Here is a 22,914-nt window from a genome sequence, read left to right on the forward strand (position 1 = left end):
TAACGTGCCTTGTTTGCCTGGACTGCTCAAGACCTGAATGCTTGTGTAGGAGGAACTCTGAGTTGGCTTCTTAAGTACTTTCATGCTGTTTCACATCTGATACTCCTTGATGAAACATAGGAGCCTTGTCTTATAACAGGCTTATTCAAAGTGATACAAGCTATGAAAGTGAGATCTTGGAAGTGTGTTGCCATTTTCATAACCGTAATAAAAATACTGTAACGATAAATAATTAATACTAAATAGTGTGTAATAAGCATGTCATAAAAACAAATGTTATATTTCCAAGATCATTGCTTTTATAATTTATACTCAGGTAAAGGAGAAAATCACTGGAAATATTCATTTTTAGGAGGGGGTTTGCGAGACTTGACATTTTAGTGAAAAGGGGTTCACAGGTTGTTAAAGTTTGGGAACCACTGCACTAGAAGAATCTATCTAATATCAGATGATTAGCAGATTAGTTAGTTCTGTGTTTGAAAAGGAATATGTTCTCATCTGACTAAGCCTGCTTGTTGTAACTGTTTAGCAGCTATCCGGAGATGTTTGCTCTAAATGTTTAATAACTTCCCAGTGAGGGAATGTGTATCTTTTTCCATGACTTCCCCCCCCTGTGGTTCACTTTATCATCATAGATAATATGATTATATATGAATGTTATAAATATGTCAGTGGACAGTAGTTTTGGTTCACAACTTAAGAACCTTTGTATGACTTTCCCTGCCTCCCTTGGAATTTCAAGGTATATGAATATCCGAGATTAAATTGTTAGCTGATACATTAATGACTTAAGTACTTTATATTGTTTCAACTGTAAAAGGGAAACTTTAAGTCTGGAGAACAAATGGTTACTAAGTCAGTCTCTTAAGGCTGCTGTCTTAGAATCTGTAAAGATATCAGGATATTAATATATTTTCAGTATGTTCTGAAGTGTTGCTGTCAGACTGTTTGTATTAGAGATAGGTGTCATTCAAGTGCTGTGTAGTTTTATCATCTGAGCTGCCCAGTTTCTGTCACTTTTTCACTTCTGTTTTCTCTCTGGGTTTGTGACAGTCATTTCATCCTACAACAGAGGAGAAAAAAAAATGGACTCCTCTGCCTAGTGTGGAACTAGTTGACTTCAGAACAAGACGAGGCTTTCTCTGTCCTGAATCTTCCCTAGTACTGGATCTAGTGAGTGCAGTGTCTGCTAATTGGACAGCATATGCCATCTGTTAACTGTCATGCACCTGTGGAGCCGTTCCGCAGCACTGGATAAACATTGTACAAATATAAAATTGCTTGGCTTTTTGGCCAATGTTCACAAGGCAATTCTCTGATAATGTGTCCTCACTGAACTTTGTAGATATTACAGCAAAATGACCCAGATATCTAGGAGGAATGTTACCTGCAGTATATTGAAATTTCTTACTCATGATCTGTGTAACTTTAAATGATGTTCCTTGCATGAATTGATAAATAAATCATTTAAAAGCTCTTCAAATTGTCTTAATTGAAAATGTAGGTTGCTTTTTTTTTGAGCACTTCATCTCTTTTTTTCTCATAGGTGAGAGCATTCTAGTGTGCAAGTCCTCTGAGAGATCGAAAGGCATTGCTCTGCTTCAGGGATCACTCAAGCCTGTCCACAGCTGTTTGCTCAGAGGAAAGGGGGAAGGGGTTACATCTAGCATGATACGAGCGATCCTGGAGGTATGGGACACATGGAAAGGGACTAGAACTTTGTTTGTTACGTTATTCCACGTAAGTTTAGGATGACTGCTTATGTGACACTGCTAAACATACTTCACACCCATTCTTCTTCTCCTTCCCCATTACTTCAACCCACATGAAAGTAATACATATCCATTTCAGTCTGTACTTGTAGCTGCAATATAAAGATGCAGCTGAGATTGTTGTTAATTCAGAGAGGAAGTGACTCTGAAAATTGCATTTTGGGATTCCATCTTTGTGTTTCAGTGACGCCATATTAAATGTGCCTAGGTTATAGGTGGAAAAAGGTATCACTGCTAGCACTGCATGTTTAAACAGAGATCTGAGGCAAAAGCTACATTACAAGCTAGGGGTGTGTGATACCCCTGCTTGTGTGCATATACTCGCACTAGCTCTCATCGAGCTAGCCAAGGGTATAAATAGTAGCATAGCCATGGTAGCATGGGTTGCAGAGGCATGGCTGGTCCATGCGGTGGGTATATACTTTGCATAGCTCAGCTGTGCTTCTGCTTCTGCTACCTGTGCTACCATGGCTATGCTGCTATTTATACTCACGCTAACTCAATAAGAGTTAGCACGAGTATGAAGACTCATAGACTTTAAGGTCAGAAGGGACCATTATGATCTTGTCTGACCTCCTGCACAACGCAGGCCACAGAATCTCGCCCACCCACTCCTGTAACAAACCCCTGACCTATGTCTGAGTTATTGAAGTCCTCAACTTGTGGTTTAAAGACTTCAAGGTGCAGAGAATCTTCCAGCAAGTGACATGTGCCCCACGCTGCAGAGGAAGGCAAAAACACCCCAGGACCTCTGCCAATCTGCTCTGGAGGAAAATTCCTTCCCAACCCCAAATATGGTGATCAGGGATACACAAGCAGGGAAATCACACCCCTAACTTGTAGTATAGACATAGCTTGAGAGTCAAACTAGATCGTTTTTGTACAACATCATTAATACTAAAGGTTCTGTAGACTAATTTAGGTCCTAAGTTATGCACCCCTTTTTCCACAGATGTGATTAATTGGAACTTAGTAAATAATTCTGTTAATATATGAGAAATAGAATCCTGCTCAATCTCTTATCTGTACTTGTTCTGCAGGGCTAATTGAAATAAAAAAGCAACAGAACTATTTTTTGCCACTTATGTGAACCGATCTGACTCTAACATCTGAGGAGTAGATCTGTCCATTTTTACAAAGTTGCTTTTCAGGTTTTAAACATTTTTGTAATCCATTTCCTTTCTTAACTGTTTTACATATAACCTCTTCTGAAGAAACTGTTAGTATCTGGAGACTGGTCAGATATGTCCCAGATTCTGTATTTTTATTAGCAGTGAGAGGTGTACAGAGTATAGGGATCTCTAATTAAATGAACTGTTTTTAAAATGCAGCTCTCCAAAATGTCTCCCCTTTTGTTGGTAGTTTTTTTTTTTTACTTAAAAAAAAAAAAAAAAAAAATTCAATTCACTACAGAATGTTTTTGTTACTAAATCTTCCCTTACCTCCAGCACTGAGGTAGTAACTCATGAAGAAAGAGGCTAATATATAATAATATAAAATAAAAGCATAATACAAAAACCTCTACAAACCAGGAAAACGGTAATGGGATACGATATTTACATGTGTTTTTAAAAAACATACAAAGCCACAAAACAAAAAACTTCAATAGATGAACAGCACTAGGGAGCATCCTGTTCCCTGGTTTGGTGGTTCTGTATCCAAAACTTAATGAATCATGTTTTACCCTTTTCTTAGAATCTCTGTGGTGTCCAAGCAGCGAGTCTCGTTTTAATCTCCTTACCCTGAAATGCTACTGTGTGCCTTACTGCCTCCAAAATGTTAGGATGTTCTTTAAATGGGGTTACTAAGGGTACGTCTTCACTTACAGGAGCGTCCGGCGGCAGGCAATCGATGTTCTGGGATCGATTTATCGCGTCTGGTTAAGACGCGATAAATTGATCCCAGATCGATCCCGGAAGTGCTCGCCGTCGACGCCGGTACTCCAGCTCAGCGAGAGGAGTATGCAGCATCGATGGGGGAGCCTCCGTGCCGCGTCTGGACCCGCGGTAAGTTCGGACTAAGGTACTTCGAATTCAGCTACGTTATTAACGTAGCTGAATTTGCGTACCTTAGTCCGAAGTGGGGACTTAGTGGGGACCAGGCCTAATTCACTTTCTCTTGCAGTGAGCAATCCGATACAGTAGGCAGAGTCAAAAGCATCTTATCCTCTTTGCAAAATAAAGATAAACTGTCTTCACAGCTATCTTCCTCAGTGGTAGTAGGAGTTTGCAACTGTTTTACCACATGTTCCTGTCACACCACACTTTTTCTTTGGATCCATTATAGATCAATCCATTAATTTTTCATGTCTTAAATTCTATGTTACTCTTTTGCAACAATGATGATTGTGGAATTTTTTTTAACAGATCATAGTGGGTGGAGTGGCCAGCACTCCAGATGATGTGCGGACCTATGCTTCCTGCACACTCCTTGCTGCCAGTCTGAAAGACAGTGATCAGAAAAGTGAGAGAGATGAAGACAGAGCTCAGAATGGAGCTGTTGAGGCTTGTGTGAGATGGCTGCTAGAGAATGAGTTCATCCAGATTTTAGACACTGGCAATGGAATGAAAGGTAAAAATGGATGCTTCTGGGTGTTATGTATGCACATTTTCTGCTCTTTGAGTGACTGTAATCTAGAGATTTTTGGCTGGGCAGTACTTCAAGAGCTAAGTGTAAATTTATAATTAGCCTTCTGGGATTTAGCCAAAAAAGCTTTAGCAGATATTGGCATTTGATTAGGATGCCATGGATTCAATTTTTTCATTAATTTATTTTTGGTATGTGTTTAAGAAAAAACAGTTCTTCATGGCGTGACCTCTGCAGATCCCCACTAAGATTCATGTGTTCTAGCTTACAAGTCATGGAACTACAAAGCAGTGTGTCCTTTATGGGGTATGTGAATACTGACCATGGACCTGATGTTTCGGATTTTTTAATCTTAGTTCCTCTTTGTTTGCCAGCAAAATTGGCCCTGACATTTCGTCTCGTTCTGTTTCACTAGACATTTAGTTTGGGATACTTTCTATTTAGGATAGTTAAGTTTAATGTTTTGTTCAGTTAAAGATAGGAAATCTCATTCCTGTTGGTGTCTTAGGGTATGTCTACACTACCCGCTGGATTGGTGGGTGGTGATTGATCTATCAGGGATCGATTTTGTAGATGCGATAAATCGATCCCTGATCGCTCTCTCGTTGACTCCTGTACTTCACCACGATGAGAAGCGGAAGCGGAGTCGACGAGGGAGCAGCGGCAGTCGACCCTGTTCCATGAGGTTAGTCGACCTAAAATATGTCGACTTCAGCTACGCTATTCTCGTAGCTGAAGTTGCGTATCTTCGGTCGATTTCCCACCTTCCCTCCCCCCAGTGTAGACCAGGCCTTAGATCCAGCATGGTGATTCCAGTGAAACGTTCTACTTTTAAAAGGTGTGCCTTGTGTGGCATGAAAATTCCCAATCCAGATCCCCAGCACATGTGGGACATTTGCATTTGGATTTTGATATGTTAAGCTTTCACCCCATTAAAATTGCAGCCTCAGAGACTTCGTTTAATGTTCAGTTTGGGAGGCAAGAAAGTTATTTTAATAACTGAAGTTCACGAAATATGTTACCTCTGTAGATCCACACTGACCCTCCCCTTTTCCCTGCGTCTTCAGCTGTTGTCATTAGCCAGAGGAAGTGGAGACAACTTGAGAAGGGGCAGTCTATTTCATAACTTCAGTTTGGAAAGTGTGCATGCTGTTCTTACTGTTCACACTGTTTTCTAAGGTTCAGAGACCTGCAAGCAAAGGAGTGCCACTCCTACAGTTGCAATATATTTGGAGAATCCCAGCTGTTGGTCACTTTAGTGTTTCCTGATATAAAAATAACAAAGACGACACGAGAATATTATTATTATTATTTTTTTAAGAGAAAAATATGTAACTCCAGTTTTGGGCAACAGGGACACAGGGGTGGATGTGACGGGGTCCCCAGTGTGCAGCCTGGGACTGTGGGATCGCTGTGCCCCCTTAACTCTCCAGCCTGGGCTGTCTTTCACAATGCTTTGCTAGTGACAATCAGCAAACCACTCCAGGTGCTGTGATCACTCAACACAACCGCATGTGGAGTCCCACACCCAGCTAGATTGAATGAATGCTCCCAGAGCCACTCATGAATCACACACAGAGAGGCACCAGCCAAATCCCCACAGCTCCCAGCCTTGTACCTCAGGAATATACCGTCTTGCACTGCTCAAAATGAGCAGTGCAAGTTTATTAATTGGTTCACTACTTCATCAATGGAAAGTGGGTCTTTGTGAACTTGAGCAGATTTACCAAACACTTCAGGCAAACTCATTGGAAAAGATAAACAGTAAAACAAGTTTTTTGACTACAAAAGATGGATCTTAAATTATTATAAGTAAGGCTACTTATTTAATCACAGAGGTCACGGCAGTCATGGATTGTGTGACTTCACTGGACCTCTATGACTTCTTGGGGTTGAGCTGTCAACAGCTGCGGCTGGAGCCAAGGCTGGGGCTGGAGCCAGGTCTATGCTCCCCTGCCCTGCGTCAGGGGCTGCAACCGGGGCCATGTGCTCCTGCCCCGTGGCTGCAGCTGGGGCCGTGCGCTGCGCACCTGCCCTGTGGTGTAGGTTGCGCCTGGGGCCATGTGCCCCTGCCCCAGGGCTTACGCTGGGGGCTAAACCAGGGTTGTGTGTCCCTGCCCCGCAGTGGTGGTTGTAACTGGACATTGCCCCTGCTCCACGGCCCCTGCCAGGGGCTGAAGTGGGGGCATGCTCCCCCTTCCATTGGGGGCTGCAGCCGGGGCTGTGCGCCCCTGTCCCACGGTGAGGGTTGTAACCGGGGCCGTGTGCCCCTGTCCTGTGGCTTCCACCGGGGGTTGCAACCTGGGCCGTGTGCCCCTGCCCCGCGGCTTCCACAAAAGGCTGCAGTTGGAGCTGTGCACCCCTGCCCTGCAGCTTCCACAGGGAGCTGCAGCGGGGGCCATGCGCCTTTCCCCATGGCTTGTACGGTTATTTTTAGTAAAAGTCATACACTGGTCACGGGATCCGTGAATTTTTGTTTGTTGCCTGTGACCTGTCTGTGATTTTTACTAAAAATAGCCGTGACAAAAATCTTAGCCTTAATTATAAACAATAGGCAAAGAGTCAGAGTTAGTTACCAAAATAAAATATAAGCATGCAGTCTAAACTTTCAACCTATTAGACTGGGCAACATCTAGATTGAGCAGTTTCTCACCCACCGGGTATTGCAAATCATAGTACATAGGTTTCACCCTTGAAATGTGGGCCAGTCTCCTCTGTTGGAGTCTTCAGTCTTCTGAGTGTCCTTGTTGCTTGCAGAATAAGTGGGGGAAGGAGAATAGGCCAAGCAGAGGGCCACTGTGTTCTTTTTGTATACCCCTAGTCCCATGTGCTTGGAGAACACGAGTCCAGGCATGTCTGGTGGGCATTGCTAAGTCTCCAGGCAAGGTTGAGCAATTCCCCTTGTGTGGCCTTGTGCAAATGAGTCATTGAATTGTAGCTCCCTTGCTGAACAATGGCTGTTGATGGTTGTTTGACACATGCACGGGCATCGGTTACTTTCCTTGCCGTTGTCTCTGGGGAGCTAATATCTGGCCGATTCCCAAACTTACAGCATGTTTTATTGACAATCATACAACACAATCTTTTCACTTCTTATATACTAATGATATACATATTTAGATAGGTTATGATCTGCCAAAAGTCATTGTTCTTTCTCTTTATACCTCACATTGCCTGATTTATATACAATATCTATCATAATTATATATAAATAAGGAATATGGGGGTTACATGGTGCTCCCCCAAGGTACAGAATGTCACAGTGGGATTTACATCAGGTTTTTTATTTGACTTATAATTGTTTCTCATTCAGTTGGAGCACAGGATTGCGAGCCTGAGTTTTGATCCCAGCTCTGAGGCTAACTAGCCTTGGGTGAGGCATTTAGTCTTCCAGTGTTAGTTTCCCATCTGTAAAATGGAGAAATACTCCTCTTCCCCAAAGAGGGTTGATTAATATTTATAAAGCACTTTCCAAATTGAAAATGAAGAATTAGCTTTCGTGTAACATTAAATGCCTGTTTCTCTTACAGCAGAGGTCTATCGTCCAACACATCTTGGCACTGCTACTCTTTCCTCCTCTCTGTCACCAACTGAGGCCCTGGGAATCTTTGCTGACCTCCAGAGAGCCATGAAGGGTTTTGTCCTGGAGAATGACCTGCATATTCTCTATTTGGTAGGTTCCTTGTTCGTCTCTCTATAGCGGCTTTAGTTGTACAGGTGAAGGAGAAGAGAGAATACACAGCATTTTGGATTCAAGGATCTCTTGCTTTGTTTATTTTGTTCAGGTGGTCCCTCATGGGGAAATGTTTTGAAAAACATTCATTCTTCTTCAAGTGATTGCTCATGTGTATTCCACTATAGGTGTGCGTGCTCGCCACGTGCATCGGTGCCAGAAGTTTTTCCCTTAGCAGTATCTGTAGTGGGGGAGCACCACTGCGACCCCTGGAGTGGTGTCGGTATATCACGCCATCAAAGGTGCTGTGTGCTCCCCCCATCCTCAGTTCCTTCTTGCCGCCAGTGAAGGTAGTCGGAACTTGCTCCAGCTTAGCATAGCTGCAGCGTGTCTAGCTTAGTGGTATCCGGTTCACTGATCTCTCTGTTATTGAACTTTCTTTCGTGAGTGCCTGGCTCAGGGCCAGGGCCGGCTCTAGGCACCAGCAAAACAAGCTGGTGCTTGGGGTGGCACATTTTTAGGGGCGGCATGGCCGGTGCCAGAATGCCGCCCCTGCCGCCCCTAAAAATGTGCCCCGGCCACCCTAGCTCACCTCCGCTGCTGCCGCTCGTGCACCATGGCGCGTGAAACAGCTGATTCGCGTGCCGCTGCTCGCCTTCCCTCCCAGGCTCTCAAACCTGGGAGGGAGGGCGAGATCCCGAGCGGCCGCAGTGCGCAAAACAGCTGATTCGTGCGCCGCTGCTCCCCCTCCCTCCCAGGTTTGAGAGCCTGGGAGGGAGGGGGAGACTCTGAGTGGCCGCGGCGCCCGCGCCGCTGCTCCCCCTCCCTCCCTCCCTCCTAGGCTTGAGAGTCTGGGGGGGAGGAGGCAGGGCTGGGGATTTGGGGAAGGGGCGGAGTTGAGGCGGGGCCGGGGGTGGGGTAAGAAAAAAACGCGTATACACAGTATACTCCTTTGGGCCTTTTACCTGCCCGGCAAGAGCAACACGCTTGCGGACCGCCTGAGCAGGGTATTCTCCCAGCAACACGAGTGGTCCCCCTGCACAAGGAGGTGACCAGGTGGATCCTCCTACAGTGGGGTGCTCCCCAGGTAGACCTGTTCACCACCGCCCAGAATCGACAGTGTCCTCGATTCTGCTCCAGAGCGAGAGAGGGCGAAGGGGCCATATTGGATGCATTCCTGCTTCCATGGTCGGGGCCCCTCTTGTACACCTTCCCGCTCTTCCCCTTAATAGACAGGGTCCTACAGTCAGATAGTGCGAGGATGAGTCTCATAGCCCCGGATCGGGCCCGTCAGCATTGGTACTGGTCCCTGCTGCAACTCTTAGCGGCCCCTCCTTGCAGGCTGCCACTACGGCTGGACCTCCTCTCCCAGGAGAAAGGTCGCCTCCTCCATCCCAATCTAGCCGCGCTCCATCTGACAGTGTGGCTGCTTCGTGGTTGAATGAGGAGGAGGGGAGGTGTTCTGAGGATGTGAGAAGGGTCCTGCTGGAAAGTAGGAAACCCTCCATGTGGCGAACCTACCTGGCTAAGTGGTATAGGTTCTCTATGTGGGCGAGGGATAGAGGTTTCTCTCCCTCTTCCGCCACTATCCAACTTCTCCTCGATTACCTCCTGTCCCTTCGGACCCAAGGCCTGGCGCCCTCCTCCATCAGGGTGCACCTGGCGGCCATTCAGCCTTCCATCCCCTGGTGCAGGGCCTGTCAGTGTTCTCCCATCACATGACGGCCCGGTTTCTGAAAGGGTTAGATCGGGCATTCCCTTACGCCAGACCCCCGGTTTCGCTCTGGGATCTAAACCTGGTACTCTCCTGCCTCACAGGGCCTCCTTTTGAGCCGTTAGCCATGTGTTCGTGGTTCCACCTGTCATGGAAGGTGGCGTTCTTAGTGGCTATCACCTCAGCCCGCTGGGTCTCCGAGCTCAGGGCCCTGACCTCTGAACCGCCCTATACGGTCTTTCATAAAGACAAGGTTCAGCTCCGCCCTCACCCTGCCTTTTTTCTGAAGATGGTCTCGGCTTTCCATATGGATCAGGATATTTTCCTCCTGATCCTCTATCCTAAGCCCCATTCCTCCAATGAGGTACGCCACCTGCACATGTTAGACGTGCGCAGAGCGCTGGTCTTTTACCTGGACAGAACCAGGCCATTTAGAAGGTCCCCCCAGCTTTTCATTGCTTCGGCCGCGCGCATGAGGGGGCGACCGGTCTCCACGCAGCGGATCTCCCGCTGGATCACTTCATGCATTTGCACCTCTTATGACCTGGCAGGGGTTCCCCCACCTCCTATAGTGAAGGCTCATTCGACGAGAGCCCAGGCCTCGTCAGCAGCCTATGTGCCTCATGTCCCTATTCAGGACATCTGTAGGGCTGCTACGTGGTCCTCTGTCCACACTTTTTCATCTGACTATGCGATCGTCTCCCAAGCAAGGGATGACGCAGGGTTTGGTAGGGCGGTGCTCCGCCCGGGCAACCCTTAAACTTTACACTTGCACTCCTACCCACCTCCATCAGGGATAGCTTGGAGTCACCTATAGTGAAATACACATGAGCAATCACTTGAAGAAGAAAGGACAGTTACTTGTTCCGTAACTGACGTTCTTCGAGATGTGTTACTCAGGTGTATTCCACGTCCCACCCTCCTTCCCCTCTGTCGGAGTTGTCTGGCAAGAAAGCCCTGAGGGTGGGGGGAGCACGCAGCCCCCTTTATGGCACGATATACCAGCGCCACTCCAGGGGTCGCAGCGGTGCTCCCCCACTATGGATACTGCTAAAGGAAAAACTTCCGGCACCGGTGCATGTGGCGAGCACACACACCTATAGTGGAATACAGCTGAACAACACATCTCGAAGAACACCAGTTTCGGAACAGGTAACTGTCCTATTCAGGGTGGACAAAAATTGATGATTTAAAAAATTAAATCAGATTATTTTAATTTAAATTGGATTTTTTATTTAAATTAAGTTCCCATGCTTTTGGTTGGACAGTGTAGTGGTCACTGAACACATTATGCACCTCCATGATGTTCTGTCCTGAGCCAAATCTGGCACGTTACATGGTAGGATGTCTGTGAGGGACAGGTATCTGTTGACGCTGTTCAGCCATCATGTTTCAAGTCTTCTGGGGGTCTTTTCCATCTTGCTTTCATTGGGTCAAAATTGGAGGTGATTCTTACAAGAAAGTTGGTAGGCATTCGGAGTAGATGAGCATGCCACTTTAAAGAACATTGGGTGACAGTTTTAAGAGAGCAAGACTTGTTTAGTTAGAAAACAGATCTCTTCATTTGACTTGCGTTCGTACTACTTGATGTTCTCAATTATTCGGTGATGCTTCATCTGAAGCAGTGAGGGGCCATGTTTCAGTCCAAGAGGTCAGAATACTGACCACAGTAGCATTATATAGCCTCAGCTTTGTTGGTTTACTTATCAGGATGTTTGGTTTAGGAAAGATGTTCTTAACGAGGCACCCCATTATGAACAGCGCTTTTGCAGCGCAGGCTTCACATTTTCTCAGTGATGCCCCTGTTATCAACAACAGAAGTGAGGTAGGGGAAATCAGTGACAGTTTTGACGGGGTCGTCATCCACTAAGATGCTAGATCCAGCAGCATGTTCGAAATTAAAACCAAAATTCTTCCAGTTGCCACTCTAAACAATTTTCAGGCTGACTTTTGCCACTGAGCTTTCCACGATTAGTTCATCTATTGATTCAGTAACTAGTGCTATGTCATCAGCAAAATTGATGTCCAGGAGATTCTTATCATCAAGGTGTATGTATTGACTTAGATTATGTGCTTAACCAGACACTATGATGGTATTGAAGAGTTTTGGAGTTGCAATGCATCCTTGTCAAATGCCCAATCTAATCTGGAAGATGATTTTTTCCCCCTATTTACAAGAATTTAGCTTGAGGAGGCATATAGAAGATGAAACGTTCTCCAGAGTTTGTCAGGAAGGCCTGCGAGTTTCAAGATCAAAGTGATTCGATGACAGCAGAATCAAATGTGGTTGATTGTGCATTGTGGTCCACAATGCAATGTGAACAGGGCATTTCAGTTCTCAGGCCTTCTCAATAAGCTGGCGCACTGAAGAATTGCTCCATCATGGAATGGCTGGGAATGAAGCCAGCTTATCGTGGTCTTCCCTTGCTCATTAAGATATCAGTGGCTCAGACGAGCAAGACAGAAGGAAAAATTTTCCCGGGAACAGGTAGATGAGTAATGCTGTGATGTTGCAGCAGTCTTGTTTGCTGCCTTTATGTTTCTAAAGCTATAAAATAATGCCTTTTTGCCAGTGGGACTGGACTGAGTCTGTTCTTCAGATGATATTGAACAGCATCTGCAGTCACAAACAGATAGCTTCTCTGCAGGAATTCCATAGATTCCTGCTGTCTTATTTTCCTTAAGCTTTATTAGAGCACTTTGGATTTTGTTAATAGTTAATTTGCCAGGATCATTTTGTGTGGAAATAGGTCATCTTGGCAGTGGCCTTAATATCAGGATCCAAAGAATGGGGGTGCATTTAGCAGGTGGATGAAATGTTCACTTCAGCATGCCATACACTCTGCTTCTGCCTTGATTAGCTGACCAGAACTGGAGTAGACTGCACTGGCTGAATGACCTTTCTCGTCAGTGAGGTCACGGAAGTGTTTATACAAGGAGGTGCGGCCTCCTTTAGAAGTTTTATTAAGTACGGTGGCTTTGGCTTCCATAACAGCTTTGCGATCAGCAGGTATTGCTTTATTTTGAATGCTATTTAGCTTTACGATACATGACCATATCACCTCTGAAATGAGCAGTGCAATGCTCTTTAGTGATGGGTAAGGTATTAAGGAAGATCCGGGGTTTCTTGTCACTTTATTTTTGGGACCAATGACAGTCATAGCATCATCAGTTATCTAGGATTTAAAGTCCATCCCAATGGATTTAGCATCAGTATAGTCTGATTGGGCCTCAAAGCTTTTTGAGATGTCAACTGTGTAGCATTTTCAAATGCTATTTTTTTTTAGGTTAGCTTATTCAAAGTTATGCTTTTTAGTCTGAGATGGAAATATGCCAGGGACTAATTTGTGGTCAGTGTTACTAAGGCTAGCAGACCAATAAACTCTTCAGTTGCTGATGGATGGTTTCCAATTCCAAGAGATTATTATATAATCAGTCATCTTTCATCAGCCGTTGTTACTGAGCCAAGTAAATTGGTTAATTTGCTTACTGTGAAACCATGCTTCCCATGAAACGGGAGTTTGCAACGGGGTTTACAGGCGGAGTCTGAGCAGGGGCTTGAACTCGACATTCTTTAAACTTAAAAACCAAAAACACCCCCTTGATATAAACAAAACAGCAACAAAGGAACCAGCTGCAGGAGGAAAAAGAGAATGCAGACAGAAGTCCAGCAACAGAGTGGGGGCTACCCAGTTTATTGCACCCAATACAGCATGTATGATTACCTGCTCTATGGGCAGGTGGCGTATGTGTGCATTCGGTGCAAGAGCTCCTGGCCCTCAGAGACAGTGTACAGGCTTTGGAGACCAGAGTGGCTGACCTGGAGGACCTGAGGGAGACAGAGAGGTACATAGATGAGACTTTCTGGGACACAGAATAATCCCACCCCTGGTCTGACTGCCTCTGACTGGGATGAAAGACCCAGGGAAGGAGAGCATCTAACTGGAGCAGAGGGAAACAATCACATAGTTGGGACCCTCCTTCCAGATGCTGTTGTGGTATCCCCTCGCACTGAGGATACCACTCTGGGGGAGGGAACTCCAGCTATTAGAAAGAGACAGGTATTAGTAATGGGGGATTCGATCATTAGAAACATAGATAGCTGGGTTTGCGATGACTGAGAGAACCTCGTGGTGACTTGCCTACCTGGTGCGAAGGTTGCAGATCTCTCGAGACATCTAGATAGACTTATGTGTAGTGCTGGGGAGGGGCTGGTGGTCATGGTACATGTAGGTACTAATGACATAGGGAAGGATAGGAGACCGGTCCTGGAGGCCAAATTTAGGCTGCTAGGTAAGAGACTGAAGTCCAGGACCTCCAAGGTAGCATTCTCTGAAATGCTCCGAGTTCCGCGCGCAGGGCCAGTTAGACAGGCAGAATTGAAGAGTCTCAATGCGTGAATGAGACAATGGTGTAGGGATGAGGGGTTTAGATTCATTAGGAACTGGAGAAACTTTTGGGAAAAGGGGAGCCTATACAGGAAGGATGGGCTCCGCCTAAACCAAAATGGAACCAGATTGCTGGCACTTAACATTAAAAAGGTCGTAGAGCAGTTTTTAAACGAAGGGCTGGGGGAAAGCCGACAGGTGCGGAGGAGCACGTGGTTCGGATATCCCTTAGGGGAGGGTCTATTAATAGAGAATCTATGTCCTAGTGAGGAGCAGAGGATGAAAAATTATAAAATACAGGCAGGGGTCTGATCAGAAACAGTCAAATAAGAGTCCCATTCAATTACATCGTGTAATGGCAGACAGCTAAAAGGAGACAAGTTTTTAAAGTGCTTATATACCAATGCTAGAAGTCTAAATAATTAAATGGGTGAACTATAGTTCCTCGTATTAAATGAGGATATTGATATAATAGGCATCACAGAAATTTGGTGGAATGAGGATAATCAATGGCATACAGTAATACCAGTGTACAAAATATATCGGAAGGACAGAACAGATCGTACTGGTGGGGGAGTGTCATTATATGTGAAAGAAAGCATAGAATCAAATGAAGTAAAAATCGTAAATGAATCAAACTGTACCATAGAATCTCTCTGGATAGAAATTCCATGCTCTAATAATAAGAATAGAGTGATAGGGATATATTACCGACCACCTGACCAGGATGGTGATAGTGACTGTGAAATGCTAAAGGAGATTAGAGAGGCTATTAAAATAAAAAACTCAATAATAATTAATAATTAATAATGGGGGATTTCAATTATCCCCATATTGACTGGGTACATGTCACCTCAGGATGGGATGCAGAGATAGTTTCTTGACACCTTAAAAATGATTGCTTCTTGGAGCAGCTGGTCCTGGAACCCACCAGAGGAGAGGCAATTCTTGATTTAGTCCTAAGTGGAGCACAGGATCTGGTCCAAGAGGTGAATATAGCTGGACCGCTTGTTAATAGTGATCATAATATAATTAAATTTAATATCCCTGTGGCAGGAAAAATACCACAGTGATCCGACACTGTAGCATTTAATTTCAGAAAGGGGAACTACACAAAACTGAGATTAGTTAAACAGAAATTAAAGGGTACAGTGCCAAAAGTGAAATCTCTACAAGTTGTGTGAATAATTTTTAAAGACACCATAACAGAGGCTCAACTTAAATGTATACCCCAAATTAAAAGAAACATAGAAAGAGAACCAAAAAAGAGCCATTGTGTCTAAACAACAAAGTAAAGGAAGCAGTGAGAGGCAAAAAGGGATCCTTTAAAAGGTGGAAGTTAAATCCTAGTGAGGAAAATAGAAAAGAGCATAAACACTGGCAAATGAAGTGTAAAAATACAATTAGGAAGGCCAAAAAAGAATTTGAGGAACAGTTAGCCAAAGACTCAAAAAGTAATAGCAATTTTTTTTAAGTATATCAGAAGCAGGAAGCCTGCTAAACAACCAGTGGGGACACTGGATGAGTGAGGTGCTAAAGGAGCACTCAAGGATGATAAGGCCATTGCGGAGAAAATAAATGAATTCTTTGCATCGGTCTTAACGGCTGAGGATGTGAGGGAGATTCCCAAACCTGAGTCATTCTTTTTAGGTGACAGATCTGAGGAACTGTCCCAAATTGAGGTATCAGTAGGGGAGGTTTTGGAACAAATTGATAAATTAAACAGCAATAAGTCACCAGGACCAGATGGTATTCACCCAAGAGTTCTGAAGGTACTCAAATGTGAAATTGCAGAACTAACAACTGTAGTCTGTAATCTATCATTTAAATCCGCTTCTGTACCAGATGACTGGAGGATAGCTAATGTGACGCCAATTTTTAAAAAGGGTTCCAGAGGTGATCCCGGCGATTTACAGGCCTGTAAGCCTGACTTCACTACTGGGCAAACTGGTTGAAACTATATAACGAACAATATTGTCAGACATATAGGTGAACATAATTTGTTGAGGAAGAGTCATATGGTTTTAGTAAAGGGAAATCATGCCTCACCAATCTACTAGAATTTTTTGAGGGGGGTCAACAAGGATGTGGACCAAGAGGATCTTGTGAATATAGTGTACTTAGATTTTCAGAAAGCCTTTGACAAGGTCCCTCACCAAAGGCTCTTACGCAAAGTAAGCTGCCACGGGATAAGAGGGAAGGTGCTCTCATGGATTGGTAACTGGTTAAAAGATAGGAAATAAAGGGTAGGTATAAATGGTCAGTTTTCAGAGTGGAGAGAGGTAAATAGTGGTGTCCCCCAGGGGTCTGTTCTGGTTCCAGTCCTATTCAACGTATTCATAAATCATCTGGAAAGTGAGGTGGCAAGTTTGCAGATGATACAAAAATTCTAAAGATAGTTAAGACCCAGGCAGACTGTGAAGAGCTACAAAAGGATCTCTCAAAACTGGGTGACTGGGCAACAAAATGGCAGATGAAATTTAATGTTGATAAATGCAAAGTAATGCACATTGGAAAGCATAATCCCAACTATACATATAAAATGATGGGGTCTAAATTAGCTGTTACCACTCAAGAAAGAGATCTTTGAGTCATTGTGAATAGTTCTCTGAAAACATCCACTCAATGTGCAGCGGCAGTCAAAAAAGCAAACAGCATGCTGGGAATAATTAAGAAAGGGATAAATAATAGGGCAGAAAATATCATGTTGCCTCTATATAAATCCATGATACACCCACATCTTGAATACTGCTTGAAGATGTGGTCGCCCAATCTCAAAAAAGATGTATTGGAATTGGAAAAGATTCAGAAAAGAGCAACAAAAATGATTAGGGGTATGGAACAGCTTCTGTATGAGGAGAGATTAATAAGACTGGGACTTTTCAGCTTGGAAAAGAGATGGCTAAGGGGAGATATGATTGAGGTCTATAAAATCATGACTAGTGTAGAGAGAGTAGATAAGGAAGTGTTGTTTTCTACTCATAACACAAGAACTAGGGCGTCACCTAATGAAATTAATAGGCAGCAGATTTAAAACAAATAAAAGGAAATATTTTTTCACACAACGCAGTTAGCCTGTGGAACTCCTTGCCAGACGATGTTGTGAAGGCCAAGACCATAACAGGGTTCAAAAAAGATCTAGATAAATTCATGGAGGATGGGTCCATCAATGGCTATTAGCCAGGATGGGCAGGAATGGTGTCCCTAGCCTCTGTTTGCCAGAAGCTGGGTATGAGCGACGGGATGGATCACTTGGTGATTACCTGTTCTGTTCATTCCCTCTGGGGTACCTGGCACTGGCCACTGTCAGAAGACAGGATACTGGCTTAGATGGACCTTTGGTCTGATTCAATAGGGCCATTCTTATGTTTGTAATGACAAGCTCATACGAAAACAACAACTGTAACACATAATTATGTTCTCTTCTTGCTATTATCTATAAGGTGTATTTTGGTGAGGCTTTAACGATGGATATCTTTAACCTTTACATTTCTCTGACCAGCAGCTCCTTGGAGTCTTCCTTATTCAGAGTTAACACTTTCCATGTTCCAATACGTACCAAACCCCATCCAGTAGATTAATTTTTATAGGTCCCGAATCAGGTTGATCCGAAGCAAACATGGTAGTGGCTTTCATAGCCATTGGGTTGGGTGGGGGATTGCTAATCCCATCTGATGTAGGCCTGGGTCTTGCAGAAAGATGAAAGAATCTAGGGTGAGCTTCACCCGCTCCAAGCAGGTTGGAGCCGCCCTGTCTGGTGTGTTTAGTGCAAGATAGTTGGGCTGCCTACTGGGAGTATGGTTGAGACAACTGGTGGAATACCACGCCTGAAGCTGCTCTTATGAACTCCTTTCTCACCAATTAAATTTGAAATTGACAGCCTATGTTAAGGCCTAAAGATATTATAATCTTTTTAAATCATTTAAATTAAATACAAAGAACATTACTAAAAGAATACATGTTTGCTGCTGAAGTTTTAAAGAAAGTTAAACCACCTGGGACTAGAGTTTGTTGAAATGCTAAACCAGCTTTTGACAGCAGTAGTCTCTTCGTCAGGTGCAGAGAATATTTTCTTCATTTTGGTTCATTCAACTAGTTCGTTCAAGGTTAAGAAGACATTTGGGAGTTGAAAAAGAAGGAAAGTTTCTTTTCCTCTTCCCATTTATGAATTAAAAACAAGGTATGATAGGCTGAAGTCTATTACTTCCATAATCTTGGACATAGTGACCAAAACATTTAGTTTTGTTTACCAACTACAGATAATACTACTTTTGTTTAATAAATCAGTTGTAAATACAAAACATATTTTGATAAACTCTTTGATAATTTTTTTCTTATGTATCCAGCACACTTAGGGTGTTTTTATTGAATAAAAAAATTGTTTTTGAATTTCCATTCATCCAGAAATTGATACAAATCACAAGTAAAAAAATTAATAATCCTTTAGTTAGTAAATAAATTAATGGAGATATCCTATTTATCTCCTAGAACTGGAAGGGACCTTGAAAAGTCATCAAGTCTAGCCTCCTGCCTTCACTAGCAGGATCAAGAACTGATTTTGCCCCAGATCCCTAAGTGGCCCCCTCAAGGATTGAACTCACAACCCTGGGTTTAGCAGGCCAATGCTCAAACCACTGAGCTATCCCTCCCCCCAGTACATCATTTTGTTACATAATAAAGATGTAAAATTACAAATCTGAATAAATGTATGTTGAGCTATATAATTGCTTAAATAAATGTGTATAGATATAGTGTATCCTCCTAGTTAGCAAAATGAAGTACCTAATTTAGTGCAAAGGTTATATTTAGTGGCAAAATCAGTGTTTTATTGGCTCAACCAATGAAATTCAACCCTTCTTTAAGAAAATAATTAACTACAAATGCAAAACATGATTAAAATCAGTTCTTTAAATCAAGGTTTTCTGCTTGCTGATTTAAATCATGATTGAAATCAGTAATTTAAATCAACCCACCCTGATTAAGTTCGGAAACTATTCTGCTTCTGCAGCAAATATTATGAAGCAGCTGCCATTCCATAGTTGAGGTTCAATTGGTTGCATCCATTATAAACCCAATTTGGTATCCGTTTTCCTCAAACCCGTAGAAAAGTCTCATCTGTCTCAAAATTTGAATTTTGTGTCTGGAACAGAGGTAGAATTTTTCTAAAATATTTGAAGTGAATTGGACAAAGGTTTTCTGAATTTGACGTCCTCCTGAGGCACTTAGGTACCTCAGAAACCCACTGAGACTTCAGAGACTTACTGGACCCTATCACCTAGTCTGAGCCTAAGGAAGCTTGTTTGGGGCCAATCCCAACCTCTCTGTAAGCTTTAAGGATGTTAGGGAGATTCCCAAACCTGAGCCGGCTTTTGTAGGTGACAAATCTGAGGAATTGTCACAGATTAAAGTGTCCCTAGAGGAGGTTTTGGAATTAATTGATAAACTTAACATTAACAAGTCACCGGGACCAGATTGCATTCACTCAAGAGTTCTGAAAGAACTCAAATGTGAAGTTGCGGAACTATTAACTAAGGTTTGTAACCTCTCCTTTAAATCGGCTTCTGTACCCAATGACTGGAAGTTAGCTAATGTAACGCCAATATTTAAAAAGGGTTCTAGAGGTGATCCCGGCAATTACAGACCGGTAAGTCTAACGTCGGTACCGGGCAAATGAGTCGAAACAATAGTTAAGAATAAAATTGTCAGACACATAGGAAAACATAAACTGTTGAGCAATAGTCAACATGGTTTCTGTAAAGGGAAATCGTGTCTTACTAATCTATTAGAGTTCTTTGAAGGGGTCAACAAACGTGGACAAGGGGGATCCAATGGACATAGTGTACTTAGATTTCCAGAAAGCCTTTGACAAGGTCCCTCACCAAAGGCTCTTACGTAAATTAAGTTGTCAAGGGATAAAAGGGAAGATCCTTTCATGGACTGAGAACTGGTTAAAAGACTGGGAACAAAGGGTAGGAATTAATGGTAAATTCTCAGACTGGAGAGGGGTAACTAGTGGTGTTCCCCAAGGGTCAGTCCTCGGACTAATCCTATTCAACTTATTCATAAATGATCTGGAGAAAGGGGTAAACAGTGAGGTGGCAAAGTTTGCAGATGATACTAAACTGCTCAAGATAGTTAAGTCCAAAGCAGTCTGTGAAGAACTTCAAAAAGATCTCTCAAAACTAAGTGATTGGGCAACAAAATGGCAAATGAAATTTAATGTGGATAAATGTAAAGTAATGCACATTGGAAAAAATAACCCCAACTATACATACAATATGATGTATAGGATAGAACCAGAAACAATGGGTTTAAACTGCAGCAAGGGAGGTCTAGATTGGACATTAGGAAAAAGTTCCTAACTGTCAGGGTGGTTAAACACTGGAACAAATTGCCTAGGGAGGTTGTGGAATCTCCGTCTCTGGAGATATTTAAGGGTAGGTTAGATAAATGTCTACTAGGGATGGTCTAGGCAGTATTTGGTCCTGCCATGCGGGCAGGGGACTGGACTCGATGACCTCTCGAGGTCCCTTCCAGTCCTAGAATCTATGAATCTATGAATCTATGATGGGGGCTAATTTAGCTACAACGAGTCAGGAAAAAGATCTTGGAGTCATCGTGGATAGTTCTCTGAAGATGTCCGCGCAGTGTGCAGAGGCGGTCAAAAAAGCAAACAGGATGTTAGGGATCATTAAAAAGGGATAGAGAATAAGACTGAGAATATATTATTGCCCTTATATAAATCGATGGTATGCCCACATCTCGAATACTGCGTACAGATGTGGTCTCCTCATCTAAAAAAAGATATACTGGCACTAGAAAAGGTTCAGAAAAGGGCAACTAAAATGATTAGGGGTTTGGAACGGGTCCCATGTGAGGAGAGATTAAAGAGACTAGGACTCTTCAGCTTGGAAAAGAGGAGACTAAGGGGGGCTATGATAGAGGTATATAAAATCATGAGTGATGTGGAAAAAGTGGATAAGGAAAAGTTATTTACTTATTCCCATAATACAAGAACTAGGGGTCACCAAATGAAATTAATAGGCAGCAGGTTTAAAACAAATACAAGGAAGTTCTTCTTCACGCAGTGCACAGTCAACTTGTGGAACTCCTTATCTGAGGAGATTGTGAAGGCTAGGACTATAACAACGTTTAAAAGAGAACTGGATAAATTCATGGTGGTTAAGTCCATTAATGGCTATTAGCCAGGATGGGTAAGGAATGGTGTCCCTAGTCTCTGTTTGTCAGAGGATGGAGATGGATGGCAGGAGAGAGATCACTTGATCATTGCCTGTTGGTCTATTCCTTCTGGGGCACTTGGCATTGGCCACTGTTGGTAGACAGGATACTGGGCTAGATGGGACCTTTGGTTGGTTGTTGTTTTTTAAATGGTCCCAAATTGATAAACTAAGGGGAAACAGGAACATTTTAAAAAAGTAGGTAGATGACTGTTCTATCAAACTATAGAAGGGTTTTGGTCCCTGACGAGCCTGTTTGGTATATTTGGGGTGGAGGAGCCTACTACAACTATGAGAGGGGAGCCCTGAGAAGTCTGCTAAGTCTGTTGTGGCGTGGGGTCCCCAACAAGACGACAAGGATCTGTGTGTGCATATTCAAGAAGCCCCTAAAAGACTATTAAAATTCCTGGAGAGGGAGTCATGAGCCTGTAAAGATTAATAAGAGAGTGATTAGATGTCCTGACAAGCATTGTAAGTTTCATGGGCAAGAAGGCCTTAAAGGAATGCTGTCCAAAATCTGATATTGTTCTTTCTCCCCATTAAATGTGCATCTTTGTACATATTGTCCTAATAAAGACAAAACACAGCTTTTGAAACAGAATTGCGACAGTTTGGAAATCCCTGCTGAGGAACTGTGTGACCCATGCAAAACAAAGGTGGAATGATCTGATTGTTGGGATCATAAACAGCCAGGAATGCGTGCTTTTGCCTGCTCTCAACTCCATGCCCCTGCTTGTTCTGTCATTGACTAGGTGCTGACCAAAACTGAGTGATTTTGTAGGGTGTGCTAGTGTCCTGTATGTGCCTGCAAACTGCATACGTCAGGAAGATTTTATATTTTGTTTCTACTTTCAGTAAGCAAAGCAGAGCTGCTTTGTATAGTATATAGCAATGTACTCGTTCCCTGCTGACATCTATTAAAAAGAAGAAAATGAAATTCTGTTCGTGTTCTGAGGCAGGAGATGTTAATGTAATGTATTTTCTCTCTGGAGTTTTCAAGCACAGCAGTTTGTCCAGTGTATTTAGTTTGAAATAGTGCTCTTGAACAAAATGTTCTTGAGTTTCTTTCCTATTAACCTTGCCTCAAACATTATTTGTAAACTGTTCATTTCCAAAGCAAGACTGGAGATGATTTTTGCCGGGAGTTGCTCTCTAAATGTATCCTATGTGTTATAGTAGACAGAGAAAAACTATATTAATGGTCTTTCACTCCCTTAGGCTTGAATGTTCTGACTGTACAAATCTATGGCTGACCTTTTTTGGAATTTGATAAAAAAGAAATTTTTGTTGGCTAGGAATGGATAAAAAGGGCCTACCTCTCTGGAATGGGATCCTGTCTTCAGCAATTCTTACCCTCGCCAACATTAAAAGGGAGATGGAGGATTTGTAGCTGCGCCCTAGACATTTTGCATTTTGTATTCTGTTAAATGTGCCCCAAGTACTGTTAACTAATTATTTCGAAACAGTCTCTCTCAGTATGTTGATGTAAATATTACAACATTCTCTCTCCTGGTATTGAACCAGGCTGATTGAATTATAACCA

The 22,914-nt window shown here is 43.2% G+C and overlaps 1 protein-coding gene across 2 annotated transcripts in view; it reads left to right on the plus strand.

Annotated features, from left to right (window-relative positions):
- The window catches only part of POLQ (DNA polymerase theta), a 149,928-nt gene that overhangs the window by 53,379 nt on the left and 73,635 nt on the right, over window positions 1-22,914 (plus strand). For both annotated transcript variants that reach the window (XM_054042860.1, XM_054042870.1), the window contains exons 10-12: window positions 1,547-1,689; window positions 4,139-4,343; window positions 7,889-8,031. In XM_054042860.1, the coding sequence (XP_053898835.1) occupies window positions 1,547-1,689; window positions 4,139-4,343; window positions 7,889-8,031 (491 nt within the window). The remainder of the gene's footprint in view (window positions 1-1,546; window positions 1,690-4,138; window positions 4,344-7,888; window positions 8,032-22,914) is intronic.

This window comes from Malaclemys terrapin, chromosome 1 (genome assembly GCF_027887155.1).
Source record: "Malaclemys terrapin pileata isolate rMalTer1 chromosome 1, rMalTer1.hap1, whole genome shotgun sequence".
In the NCBI taxonomy this organism is placed as follows: Eukaryota; Metazoa; Chordata; order Testudines; family Emydidae; genus Malaclemys; species Malaclemys terrapin.